General features: G+C 39.2%; 2 protein-coding genes across 2 annotated transcripts; both read right to left on the bottom strand.

The window, feature by feature from the left end:
- Positions 1-1,720: 1,720 nt before the first annotated feature.
- On the bottom strand, positions 1,721-5,128 carry LOC141760871 (type-2 ice-structuring protein-like). The gene is made up of 3 exons (XM_074623969.1): positions 4,860-5,128; positions 2,857-3,035; positions 1,721-2,772 (listed from the first exon to the last, which is right to left on the bottom strand). The coding sequence occupies exons 1-3, from the start codon at positions 5,027-5,029 to the stop codon at positions 2,711-2,713; spliced, it is 411 nt and encodes a 136-aa protein (XP_074480070.1). The 5' UTR covers positions 5,030-5,128; the 3' UTR covers positions 1,721-2,710.
- A 661-nt stretch (positions 5,129-5,789) lies between these two features.
- Positions 5,790-11,974, bottom strand: LOC141761203 (uncharacterized). Its single transcript, XM_074624534.1, has 8 exons — positions 11,941-11,974; positions 10,619-10,910; positions 10,378-10,520; positions 8,881-9,163; positions 6,665-6,807; positions 6,289-6,583; positions 5,994-6,136; positions 5,790-5,830 (listed from the first exon to the last, which is right to left on the bottom strand). The coding sequence occupies exons 1-8, from the start codon at positions 11,972-11,974 to the stop codon at positions 5,790-5,792; spliced, it is 1,374 nt and encodes a 457-aa protein (XP_074480635.1).
- Positions 11,975-14,067: the final 2,093 nt, after the last annotated feature.

The raw sequence follows: 14,067 nt of genomic DNA, 5'->3' as shown, positions 1-14,067 counted from the left end.
GATTGCATTCACATTTCAAAAATCATAAAAGCGGTGTTTATCTGTTAAGCTTATCGTGCTGAACAAAACTTGGAAGTATCATAAACGTTTGTTTGCCACACAATTATTTTTTTGCAATAATCCAAAACCCAATGGAAAAATCACATTGGCTTTTAGGGGAAGGAACCCAGGGCGATGCTCACTTCCTGGTTGGCCTACCAAAATATGTCATCCCTGGAGCACTCTATATCTGCTGCACAGATTGTGGGTCAAAATAGCCAGAAAAGCATGCTGGCTTGCGTATTGCAAAATGCGGCGGATGCAGAAGGACATCCTGCTATTTTTGGCATACTGTCGTTGACATACTATGTATTGGGACATACTAAATCTGTTTCTGGCATACTAAGTAGTATGGTAGTATGGGTATTGGAATGCACAGAGAGGTGATCTATCAATATATCTAATAGGGTGACAACATTTCTATATGACATGTTTCTTTGTGGCCTGATTGTTTCTAGTTTAACGGAAACTAGGGCTGTCAATCGATTAAAATAGTTAATCGCGATTAATCGCAAATTAATCACATATTTGTCATCTGTTGACAATGTACCTTGAAGGGAGACTTGTCGAGTATTTAATACTCTTATCAACATGGGAGTGGGCAAAAATACTTGCTTTATGCAAATGTATGTATATATTTATTATTGGAAATGACAAATATTGTCCAGAAACCCTCACAGGTACTGCATTTAGTATAAAAAATATGCTCAAATCATAACATGGCAAACTCAAGCCCAACAGGCAACAACAGCTGTCAGTGTGTCAGTGTGCTGACTTGACTATGATTTGCCCCAAACTGCATGTGATTATCATAAAGTGGGCATGTCTGTAAAGAGGAGACTCGTGGGTACCCATAGAACCCATTTTCATTCACATATCTTGAGGTCAGAGGTCAAGGGATCCCTTTGAAAATGGCCATGCCAGTTTATGTTCGCCAAAATTTAGCATATGTGTGGAGCGTTATTTAACCTCCTTTGCAACAAGCTAGTATGACATGGTTGGTACCAATAGATTCCTTAGCTTTTCTAGTTTCATCTGATCTCATATCTCATTTCATATATCTTTAAAATTGAGCCCGACCTGAAAAATCGGAAGTTGCATTAATGTCCTAAAGAAATTAGCGACAGCACTTGTTTCTAGTTTTTCAGAAACATAACGATGGACGATAAAAAAAAATGACATGTTGGGTTTAGAAAGCATTCGATCACATTTGACTCTCACTGAATGTTGCATCATTTTGTTGAGGTTTCAGTGCTGAGTAAAATTAATTACACCTAGCACGAAGGACAAGAAGAACCAGGTAGTTTCCCTCTGGGTGTGTTCATCCATCTTGTGACACTCCTTAATGTTGTTGTAACCAAAACTAATTACTCAAACTCCCATTAAACCCACAGGATTGCTCCACACCCTAATGCAAGGCACTATGATTTAGAGGCGTGTGTCCTGGTAATTGTACCTTTCATGTTTTTGGTAAAAACTGGGAGGGTTAAACCGTACACTGGTAAGAGGTGGTGCCAGTTATGCAACCTGAACAGGTAGATCATAAACCTTCACTGTCCTGATGCCATAACTGGTTGACAAATGTTCATTAGCATCTTCTTTTTTTCGGTTTGACTATTCAAAATTAACTTTACTCTAATCAAAAATTTAATCAATCAGCTTTATTTATACAGCCTACAAATAGACTACCTGCATATTTAATGATTTAATTCCTTTCTACCTCAAGGCCAATCACACAATTACAGAATAAATATGCAGCAGTATCACATTTTCTGTTGTTTTAATGCAAATCCAACTACTTTTGATGTGGTGAAAGTTGCTATTGATAGTTCAGTTCTGCATTTCTCATCTCCAGGGTCTTTCACACATTATAAAAACCAGCAGAAGTGATAGGATAATGAAATTTAACCTAAGGAACTACGTGTACTGTACATCTTACTGATAGATAAAACATGTAAAACATATATAGGGATATATTATGTAGGAATGCAATTTCACACTATAGTATAGTCACTACTGCAGGGGTCTCCACCTCTCAGATGCTAATTTGACAAAATGAAAGTGTCCGAGAGCTACTCATAGCACTAACTCGCCTAATGTTATTGCGTCACTGATGGAACCAAACTTGAAAGCAGCGTTACTCGTTTAATTGATTGGAAAATAATCATTTTGTGCCAGAAGGGGGCGGGATGTCTGTGAATTTGAATGAATAGAAATTCTATTTTTTTTTTTATTTTGGAAAGAAATTTACACAGTTTTACAAAGTGACTTTGTGTTAACAAATGTATTCTTTGAACCTTTAGCGAGCCACTAAGAAACGGGGTAACAAGCTACTGGTATACTTGTTGGAGACCCCTGCGCTACTGTATTGATATTGTAATGAGTATGAATTATTAGGCTTAAATCAGTGTGATATCAACTCAGTACATCCAATACGAGTACTGTTAACAGAGACCACACAAGCTACACCACAGCAGGAATGCAATAATATGAAATAACAGTAAACCACATATGAAGAGCATGAAATGGAGTGCATCCAGGTGGTTGGGACTGATCTATGTTTTGTGCAGAAAAACAAAATCTCAAAGTGCCATTCAAACACTAGTTGATATCACACATGGAGTGCAGTAGCAATAGCTATTTCTAGCTTAAAAATACAGATTCCCATAAACTAAGGAGTTACGGGTTTGCTGGTGCTGTCGAAATACACTCTTCCTGCTCCCTGCTCAGCACCTAAAGGACAGAAAGAACGGGTGAATGTATTGTAATGAAGTAAAATACGTGCAGGATGTGACCGTGAGGTGTAACCCCACCTACCTGACTGACAGATGAAGTTTAGGGACTCCTCACAAGGCTGGTCCTCCCACAGGGAGAGCCCTCCTTTGGCCATGCCGCCACAGGGGTTGGAGTAATGGTGGGGGGCGAAGTCTCGTGGCCATTTGGTGAATTCCATGGAATCGCCGGACATCCAGAACCAACTTTCGCCCATTAAGGATCTGCCAAATAGAGTTATTATCTGTAATCCTCCCTACAGTAGCACAGCAGAAATATATATTTAAAACATTTAATTATACAGTTATATCTTCATGATGTTATGTAGGGCTACAATTATTCAAATTATTATTAGCCGTGACAGCTGGTATTGTTCATCATGACGAAATTTCCTGGTTTTGAATACTTTGCCAGGTGTTTCTATTTCTGTCTGTGGACATATTTTATCACTGCGATAGCGTGACAACTGCACCAGACGCAGTCACGAAACTTTACAGGTAGTTGAGATCAGAATGAAGGCAGAGTTTGAAAATAGTCGTGGTCCGAGCAAGGGTGGCAGAAGTAGGGCCCGTTGGTGTCTCCGCTGATGTGATCCCATCCCAAGATGGTCTCTAGTTCAGAATTCTTTTGATTAATCGTTTTGTCAATGCAACGTACAGTGATGAAAGCCCTTCACAAGTTCCTGAAAGCTCAAGGTGACAGCTCCAAATGCTTTGTTTTGTCCGACCAACTGTCTAAAACCCTAAGATATTCAATTGATTGCTGCACAGTGGAGCAGTGGTTAGCAGCTAGAGGGTCGCAGGTTCAAATCTGGCTTGGGGCCCTTCTGTGTGGAGTTTGCAAGTTCTCCTTGTGTTAGCATGGGTTTTCCCTCCACAGTCCAAAGCAAAGGTTAATTGATGACTCTAAATTGCCCGTAGGTGTGAATGTGAGTGTGAATGGTTGTCTGTCTCTATGTGTCAGTCCTGTGATAGTCTGGCAACCTGTCCAGCTAATGGATGGATAAGCAGCAAATCCTCACACTTGAGAGGACAGAACCAGAAAATGCTTTCACTCGATTGCACAACTGAAACAATTAATCATGCAATTAAGTTCCTGTCAATCAACAAATAGATTAATTGACTGCCTCTTTCAGCTCTAATGTTGCGGTACGTTTGTCACAGGGTGCGGCTGCAGTGAAAGCTGTTAGCAAAACATTGTCTGCTTCGGAATGGCTGCAATTCAAATGAGCAGAAGGACACACCATATTTGACTAAAAGATGTGTCTTTTGAGTATGTATACATTTGCAATAATCAAATCCTTAAGAATTTGGAATGCATGGAAAGAGAACAGGGCAGGGCACCTGCTTGGACCTTCATCACAAGGCCAACTTGTCACCTTCTTGGAACATTATAATCTTTTAAAGGGACTGTATGTAACTTTTTACTCATAGGCAGCTCCTCCCGGCAGCTGAGTGAAGTGACAGGGGTTAACTCAGGAGCCAGTAACGTTATCGACTCCGACCAAAACTACGGTTTCTCCCCTGTGCCCTCTGACCACGGTCGGAAGGCTGAAGCAGGAAAAGTTAACACTAGGATCAAAATCGGACTACGATTCATGGAGACACCTTTGTTTTGTTTACTTACTGCCAAGCATGCGAAATATACAGTATAGTGATATTGTGGTTTTAGCTGTCAATCACGTTCAGTCTCGTGTGTGTCGCCTCATTGTGTGACCGATGCTCTCTCGCGTCTTCGTAGTGCGAGCACAAGCGCGAGCAACAGGACGCTGACTGTAGTTGACTTAATGGCCACAGGTGTCGCTGTTAACAAGCCATTTCTAATTCTTCCATAGAGTCCCTTTTTAAATTTTGAGCTTTAGAACTTTTAAGGTGATTATCAGAGAGGTCATAATGTAAATAAAAAATCACACCAGCTAATTTATAATGTCATGTTGAGTTGTGCTTGAGTGGGACACTGAACATACTGTATACCCGTCCATGCATACAGCTTGCCCTGAATCAGAGCATTAACTAAATCTCTAAAGCGTCAGTGTCATGGTGGAGTACCTGCGTAACCCCAGCCAGACGTAGTCTGTGAGGGGGAAAGGACTGCCGCTCAGCAGCTGCTCCACCTCGCTCTGCTCTTCCTGGCTGCGGAGGCTGAGCAGGTCCCAGTAGTGACGTCTACAGAAGAACAAAGCGTCGGACCAGCAAAGCCTCTCTCCCACCACCGTCATATTCCTGCCACCCAGCAGCACGCTCACGGCGGGAGGAAGAGGAGCAGAAGGAGGAGGAGCGGTAGGTGGAGAAAAAGGAGTGAGAGCTTCTGGGTCTGGAGAAAAAGAATGTCGTTAGCTTTCAGTTGGCCCAATTCATGTTGGATACGGGAGCGATCCAGATGTTTTGGCTTCACTTTTGGGGAGCTGCCATGTCATCCATCTTTGTAGAGTGCTCCAGGGATGACGTATTTTTGTAGGCCAACCAGGAAGTTAGCATCATCCTGGTTTCCTCAACAAAAAGCCAATGGGATTTTTCCATCGGGTTTTGGATTATTGCAGACAATAAGCTCTGTGGCAAAGAAATGTGTATGACACGTTTTGTTCTGCAAGATAATCTTCACAACTGAACACCACTTTTTGATTTTTGAAGTACGAATGCAGTCGCCAGCAGTAAAAAGCTAACATTAGGCTCTAAACGAACTACACCACGGTATTAACGCGAGTATACACAACGAGGCTGTAAAGTGGGACGAGTCGGCGTGATTACGTTTTGTAGTCTCATTGAGCCACTTGTTAGCAACCACCTTTTTTAAGGCACATAAAGGCTTCAAAATTCACTAGTGGGATATTTACTGGCGTATTTTATAGCGTAGAACAAAACGTTAAAATCTTTTAAGCTTGCGTTAACCACAGACCTTATTTCAGGCATTTCAATAAAAACCCAGTCAAAAACCCATTGACTTCCAGGCGAGGGAACCGGCTAACTCATTTTCGGGTTTTAGGACTCATTCCTGTAGTACTCTATACACAGCCTATGGTCTAATGGAAAAAAGTTGAAGTGAAAGAAAAAAATATAAATAAGTTGCTCATCAGCTGAACAATAACGTGCATATACTGTATAACACTTAGCTTCAGAAACGTAAAACAGTATTTCTCTGTTTTTTGTTTGATTTCCATTTACTGCTCAAGGACCATACTGTACCTGCCAGAGAAGCAAACACTTCCACCCCACACAGAACCACATTCGAATATCTTGGAATGATCACTTTGACGTAGCGACCTTCCATGCCTGCACAGTCGAAGGTGTGCGCTGATGGACCCACTGGTGGTGAGATCACACCACATCTGATGGAGAGAGAGAAACATAATGGATGGCCAGTGGTGGCAATTTCTCCAAAATGTAAATGGCTTAATTTTGTTGTGCAGCTAAATCAAAAGATATTTTGTAATTATTTACTGACACATATTCTAAGTGTAGATACTGTAGTATGCCTCACTTAGGGTTTTTGAAGTCATATTCCGTTCGTAAGTTCCCAATCCGGATCTGTGCGTCCGTAAGCATTGTAGCACAACAGTCTCGTCTGCCCGTGATGGAGATAGCACTAACCTTGTACACAGCTAACAAGTCTACTCTCCACCAGGGATTGTACCATAGGTCAGTTTGGCTACAGCATCCTTCAAGAAAGTCTCCACTTTTACACCCACTGACAGCATTAGAGGCCACCCCATTGGAATAAAATGAAAATGACTGTTGTGCTGGTTTCTTAAAGGCCACGTCTACTAGAGGTTCCACTAAAGTGAAAGAAAAAAGAAATGAATCAATATCAGAGTGCTGTGTTTCAACAAATCAAAGCCAGTCAGTCACAGTTGTACCTGCATACACCTCCACTTCGCACAGGGTGAGAATCTTGTCCTTTCCAGGGATAATCACGTTCACAAAGCGACCCTCCATGCTGCCTCCATCACAGTGGTATGTGTTAGTTTTACCTGCTCTGATGTTGGAGATGGTAGCACACCTAATAGTGGAGGCAGTGGGGGGAATAGTTATCTTGGTTATATTGTGGGCTTCTTGTTAAAAGAGAACAACAGAAAGTCTTGAATTCTGGAAATGAGTCCACTTTTTTAAGCCTTCTCTCATTAGATTCAAAATGCTTTTTTTATAAAGAGCTTGGCAGCATCTAGTGGTGTGGTTGCAGATTGCAACCAACTGAGTTACCCTCCGCTCACTCCTCCCTTTCCAAGGCTGTGGTAACGTGAGCCACCAAGTGCAAAACCGTGGTAATGCCGTTCGCCTCGCTCAGAGGCCATGCTTACCATAATAACACTACTTTAGGAGCAATGGAGGTCAGACGGCTGGCTGTATCATGGTTTTGCGCTCACGTTACTGCAGTTTCAGAAGCGTCTCTACGGTGGCCTTCGGGTAACATAAAAACGCAAAAGGTCCTCTGGAGCCAGTGTATGGTTTGTTGGTTCTGGGCAAGCTCCCTGGAAGAGTGCCGAGCTTTGAAGCAAATTTTTGTCGTGGCCAAACAGAGGTAATGTAACTTCCGTGTTGTTCACCTGATGCCATTGGGGCCAAAAATACTTTTCCCCATAGTCTTACATTGGGAATTGGGATCATTTTTTTTTTTTAGATAGATCAAGTTCACAGTACGAACAATAACCCTTATTTAAATCATTAGGTCCTAAAAGTTGTAAAATGCACTAATAGCCGAATACAGAGTTGTTTCCCTTCCTCCAATCATGTGAATGAGACCCAGACCGAGGACTGGGAGGCGGAGTTAAAGGAAACGGTACTGCAACTGCTCAATGGGCCCAATGGAAGTTTGCCGGATGATCCAGCTATTTTATCAATCTACAGTCGAGCCATTTTGGCTTCATGTGCCACTGAGCAACTCTCATAGTAATGAACCGGCGCTCGCCTACAACGCTGTATCCAGTTCTCTTTATGCATCCATGGTTCTGAGCTACTGTAGAAACATGGCGGACTCCATGAAGAGGACTCGCTCCCTATGTCGATATGAAGGACTCATTAAGCTAAGCTAAAAACAAAACAATTCTTAGTTTCAGGTAATTATACACTATTGAAAACAGAATATTATATTCCATTTCAGCTAATACAGTAGATCCCCCGAAATGTTACACACTGGTCCTTTAACAGAAGTCAGCAAGAAGAGTGTTTCACTTTTTTTTGCTGACATTAAGTAAATTGTTAAGAAGTTGCTACAGAAATTAGAATAATTATGCGCCATGCCAGGCTGTTTTGTTGTTTAGCAATATGTGGATTGTCACGTTTTATAATGTCTTTGTATAAAGGGAATATATAACTTTTTTACTTTTAATAAATGCTCGAATGATGCAATTTACTGTCATGCAAAACCCAATAAACACAATTTGAAAAAAATGGAGTAATTGCTAAGTATGGACTTTTTTTGGCCTCTTTATTCAAATGCCAATGCATTTTGCAATTGTCAATTCAATGTGCAATAGTAATGCAATTTGAAAATGGATATTGCAATTGTTAATTCAATATGCAAAGTGGCAATGCAATCCTCAATACAGTTTGAATTATTTTGATGAAAAATTAAAATGAAAGCTCAATCAATTGCATTTCTAATTGCTATGTTTGTTTGTTTTTATTCAAATGGCAATGCATTGGCAATTAAATGTGCCCATGAAACAGCGCCCCCTGTCTATTGCATTTACATTTACATGTCACCATGATCTTTTGGTGTCAAAATTCAAATGGAAATGCAATCTGTCAGTCCTCTCATCAAGGCAGGTCTTCAGTTAGACGTCACTCCTCGCTCATTGACAGCCCAGCCAGAGTACTAGCCAATCAGCGGCTGAAGTAACGGCAGGTGATCATGACCAGTTAGATTAGAAAATATGTTTTTGGGGAACTCATATTTTTATGAAATGGTTTTATTGAATTCTCTAGTGGCAGCTAATAGGCTGGCCGATGTCCCTGTTTATGGGTAGCTATTATGTTGTATCAGGATAAGTTGCATCATGTCAATACTGAAATATTACTGCTCTAATAATTGTAATATAAAATGTATATTGGATGCTGCATGTTCTGAAATTACCTGGAGTTGTCATTTCCGTTGTTCTCCAGAGAGTTCCCGATTCGGATCTCAGCTCCATTCAGCCTCTCGGCACAGCAGTCTCCTCGATTGGTGACTTTGACGGATGAGACTATATGTGTTCGTCGCAGGTCCACCCTCCACCAGGGGTTGGCCTCAGTAGCTGAGTGGGTACAAGACCCATCGTGGTAGAATGAGTTCTGTCTCCCGTCGATGGCTCTGGAGGCAGCAACGAAAGAGTAACGTGTGCTGGACTGGGTGGCAATTCCTTTCAGTGCCACGTTGGGTAAAGGATGTACTTGAAACAAAAATAGACGGATGGTTAGATTTATAGTTCCTTGTGGCTGGACTGTCATGTCATAACAACGATGCATCGCGAGGTACGTAGAAAAACACAATATACTCCTGGGAACACATCCCAAAAGCCTACAAAAGGAGGAATTACATATTTTTTGGATCCTGAGAATTACAGCACTCAAACAAATAAGACATTGGAAAAAATTGGATTTCAACGTAGATGACATACAGTATATAGAATGGAAAAGGAAATTTATAAAATTAATAAGAGTGAAAAGTTGTTGGAAACAAAGATGGGCTAATTGACTAGAAACATATTATATTAAATATTAAATGGATCATGTTTTGTGAAGGTGGTAGGGCTGTCAATCGATTAAAATATTTAATCGTGATTAATCACATGATTGTCCGTAGTTAATCGTGATTAATTGCAAACTAAACAATTTATTATCTGTTCAAATTGTACCTTAAAGGGAGATTTGTCAAGTATTTAATTCTCTTATCAACATGGGAGTGGGCAAATATGCTTGTTTTGTGCAAATGTATGTATATATTTATTATTGGAAATCAATTAACTAAACAATGACAAAGCATACAAAATATGCTCAAATCATAACATGGCAAACTCAAGTCCAACAGGCAACAACAGCTGTCAGTGTGCTGACATGACTATTTCTTGCCCCAAACTGCATGTGATTATCATAAAGTGGGGATGTCTGTAAAGGGGAGACTCGTGGGTACCCATAGAACCCATTTTCATTCACATATCTTGAGGTCAGAGGTCAAGGGACCCCTTTGAAAATGCCCATGCCAGTTTTTCCTCGCCAAAATTTAGCATAAGTTTTGGGCGTTATTTAGCCTATTTCTTGACAAGCTATTATGAAAATGGATTCCTAGTTTTTCTAGTTTCATATGATACCAGTACCTTCACTCTAGCTTTAAAACTGAGCCCGCTACAACCTAAAAATCACAAGTTGCGTTAAGGCATTAGAGAAATAACAATGATGCATCAAGTGCATGGAAATTGATCAGCCGTTTTGTTCCTGGTTGGAGAGACAGTTGACCAATCATTAAAAATTGGGATGTTATGTTCCTGTGCCAGAGCTAGAGACATAACTACATCCATAAAAAATAGCAGCATAAAAATGGGCATAAAAATGTATACTAGACTTATCTACATTACATGTCATGTATCATTACCATGGCTTGTGGGGAACACCTCAACTTCGCAGACACTTAGAATCTTCTTGCTTCCCGGGAGAAGCACAGTGACGTAGCGTCCCTCTGCACCGCTGCATGGGAAGTAGAATGTGCGTCCAGCCGGGATGTGAGAGATGACTGCACACCTGTGTATGGAGAAGAAAAGTGAGAAAAGTGAGAAGAGCATTTCATATCCAAATGGGAGATGTATTATACGGGTCTGTACAGTATCAAGTTGGTTCACCTGATGTTTTTGGTGTCATTGGTCTTTACTGAGTTTCCAATCCAGATTTCGGCACCATTCAGCCTGTTTTCCTGGATATTTGTGTTGGTTATCGTCACAGCATTGATGTTGTACACATTTGCCAAGTCGACCCTCCACCAGGGATCGGACTCTTCACTGGTGACGATACAGGATCCCTTTTCAATTCTCAGATCTTTGTTCCCATCAACTGCTACGCCAGCAGCACCCGAGACGGAGCTTTGTGAAGACTGGAACGTTTTTTTATACATTGCCACATTTTGGAGAACAGTACCTTATTGGCAAACAAAATAATTATTAGACAAGAAAACAGCAGAATTTATTGAGGGAAAAAAAAACTGTTTACCTGCCAGCACTCGAAATGTCAGCATGATTGAAATGCCTGTTAAATAATTAGACAACATGGTTAGAGATGTGCTTGATTTTCTGTCAGTTATAAAATGATGTAAACAATAATGATGTGTACATTTTCATATACAGTATATGTTAGTTATATTTTGAACTAATCAGCTTAAACAGAAACAGTCAAATGAAAGAAGGGGCGTCCTGATTTCAGAGGATCAACATCACAGCTGATATGCCAGTGAAATACTGATATTCAAATGTAAGCAAAATATATCAAAAGGAAACATGACACCAAGAACGAGTTGTGTCAACCTGTTTGCTCTAAAAGCTTCTCATATTCGACCATATGTTTGATTAACGCTAATTCAAATTGCTCTATAATGGATGGCAAAAATGAACTCTCTGCAGATCTATGGAGCTTTTTAGCTAATTGTTTTGGTTTTAAGACTCACAAAAGGTGCTGTCTGGTTAGGTCTTATCCACTTACATCATAAAAAGCTCTGATAAACCCATAATATGCATGCTGATATGCGTTTCTCAGGGGTGGAGACGAAAATATAGCTATAAAGAGTGAATATTCAACTTTTTGAGTGGACAGACACAATTCTCAATTTAAATGATAATGTTGCTTTGTCTGTTGGGTGACAAAGTGGGCAATTAAATGCTAACACACAAGCAATTTTAATTTTAAGAGCTGGGGATTTGGGAGTGGCTGTGTATCTGTCACCTTGTTTTTATGTATTTCCACCCCCATTGGCAAAAACATGTACAAATATTGCAGTTTTAAATCATCTGGCATTGGAAACTATCTTTATAAAGTATTTAGGTTAAATTTAAAAAAATTAAATTGCAAATAAAAATAATAAAATATAAAACCAAATTAAATAATACATAATCATACACAAATACATGCATAAATATATAAACATAAATATATAGTTTACAATACTGTGACTTACCATTGAGGATCCAGATGTACTGACTTCCACTCATGGCTTTGGAGGTAATCCCTTAACGATCTAAATGAAAATACAATTAAGACTGATACACTCCAACCAGTACACAGACTTACAGTACTTAATGTCTTTGTAGTTTTCTTCTGAGCGTTACCAGTCACATACTGCACTGGATCATTTGTTCTGGCACTTGAGAACATGTAAATTTGCATTCAGTGAAGTTTGCATGAAGGACAACACACCCAGATTGACATCTGCTTACTGCAAACAACTCTTGAAAATACTGTTTATTTAGTAACCTCCCATCATTTTGTAATGGCACAAAAATATGCTTTGAAAGTTTAATGATTCCAAGAGTGTATCTAATCTCCCATTATTCCCATGTAAAGTATAGCGTTTATCAGATTAACATTATTAATTTTGGGTATGATGGGAAAGGCTGAAAATGTCAGAAAACTATTATATGTAAGTCTGACTGACAGAAGTTAATACAACACATATCAACTCTCGTACTGATCCGTGTAAAATATTATGATAACATAGCCTCTTTGGCAGCTGTCTCATTTGACACTGGTTTACAGACACTACTCCTGAATTTTTCTTTCTTTTGTAGCGGTGGTTGTAAAAAAAAATCAGCTTTTGCAAATGTTTTTCTGCCCTAAAAGCACTTACTGCTCACCAGGTCTGTAAAGCCACTATTTGTTTTAGCAAGGTCAGTGGTGCATATGATGACGTTAAGGAACCAAGAACTGGTATGACTGCCGGTTTGAAGGGTTTTACTTTGTTTACCCTCATGAACCATCAAAACTTGCTAGGAAATCCATTTTGAACTCCGAATCTAACAAGCAGTCTTATTAAAATAGGTATATGGGTTTGATTTATGCTACTGTAAGTTCACAGTATGTTTTTGTCCAAGAGTAATTTGAAAGACACAATATATTTTTGACAATTAGTATCCAAAATCCACAACAAAATAATTGCCACCTTTTGAAAGGAATCATCCAAAAATAACTAATAAAAATGAAAATAGATGAGTTGCTAACCTACACACTTTTTCCCTAGTACTGCCTTTTGCTGTACAGTATGAAGATACCCTAATATAAATGCCTCTACATTGTATGTAAAGAACATTTTCTAAATGAAAAATATATGTGAAAATGTGAAATTTATATAAAAAGGATTGATCTAAAGATGAACCTGAAAACTAAAACTTAGCAAGATGATATCATATTATAAATATCATATTTGTAAGTGCAGTAGCCTATTCTCTCTTTCACTATGTTCATGTATGATTTTGCCAACTAATTTAAGTCGCTCAAATTGATGTAAAAAATTATCAGAAAGGCTAAAAAGACTATACATCTTTATTTCAATCCTTGCTTTTTTCATGTCTCTTACCTTGCTCTTTTGTGCTTCTTTTCTGTTGACCGGAGAACGTTTCTCTCTTTTTTGTGGCTTAATTTTTTTTTTTTTTACTATCTTGATTTTCAGTATAATGGTACTTCTATTATTTGCATCTGATTATGTTGCATATCATCTTTGTAAACTAATTTCCTTTCTTGTTTTGTATATTTTTACTTTTGCTAATAAAAAAAAAAAAAGGAAGAAGAAAAAAAAAAGATACCGGTATGTCACTTCCGGCGTCCATCTTTGTTTGGCTGTAATAGTAGCAGCTTCGGAAACGGTCTGAAAACGTGTGCAGCAAAAAAAATACGTTTTCTTCCAGTTGCATAGTCTTTGGGGTATCCCGAAAATACTTTTAAAACGGCGGTAAGTGTTGTCAGATGTTTGGTTTGTTAGAAAAATAGCTGTTTAACACGTTTTAAAAACGATGAAAGGCACGCACATGTGCTAACGTTCGTAACTTCCGTTCACGTTACTATGGTTACCTAGCTGGAAAGTATAGCCTTGACTTGTAAACACTTTTATTTTTAAACCAAACTCAGCCCAGTTTTACACGAGAAGTCTTTGAGACACCTGCAAATGACCAAATGTGATTACCTGGTTTTGTTTACTTGCCTGCCCTGTAGCTGCTTGAGCAACTGAGTTAGCTAAAGTAGCTTTTATACATGTACAACATGTAATCTCTTAATTAATGTATCTCTGTAAGATATTTGTGTTACTAAGATA

The sequence above is a fragment of the Sebastes fasciatus genome, chromosome 22 (assembly GCF_043250625.1).
Source record: "Sebastes fasciatus isolate fSebFas1 chromosome 22, fSebFas1.pri, whole genome shotgun sequence".
Lineage (NCBI taxonomy): Eukaryota > Metazoa > Chordata > Actinopteri > Perciformes > Sebastidae > Sebastes > Sebastes fasciatus.
Note: the sequence above shows the minus strand (reverse complement) of the source record. Positions and strands in the feature narration are given on the sequence as shown.

What these genes read in the sequence shown, in the direction of transcription:
- LOC141760871 (XM_074623969.1), bottom strand. Translation starts at nt 5,029, where the DNA reads ATGACGGTGGTGGGAGAGAGGCTTTGCTGGTCCGACGCTTTGTTCTTC. An exon ending in GTCTGGCTGGGGTTACGCAG is followed by an intron (nt 3,036 to 4,859) that starts GTACTCCACCAT and finishes TCTATTTGGCAG; the next exon opens with ATCCTTAATGGGCGAAAGTT. An exon ending in AAACTTCATCTGTCAGTCAG is followed by an intron (nt 2,773 to 2,856) that starts GTAGGTGGGGTT and finishes TCTGTCCTTTAG; the next exon opens with GTGCTGAGCAGGGAGCAGGA.
- LOC141761203 (XM_074624534.1), bottom strand. Translation starts at nt 11,974, where the DNA reads ATGAGTGGAAGTCAGTACATCTGGATCCTCAATG. An exon ending in CGAAGTGGAGGTGTATGCAG is followed by an intron (nt 6,584 to 6,664) that starts GTACAACTGTGA and finishes CTTTCACTTTAG; the next exon opens with TGGAACCTCTAGTAGACGTG. An exon ending in AGTGTTTGCTTCTCTGGCAG is followed by an intron (nt 5,831 to 5,993) that starts GTACAGTATGGT and finishes TTTTTCCATTAG; the next exon opens with ACCATAGGCTGTGTATAGAG.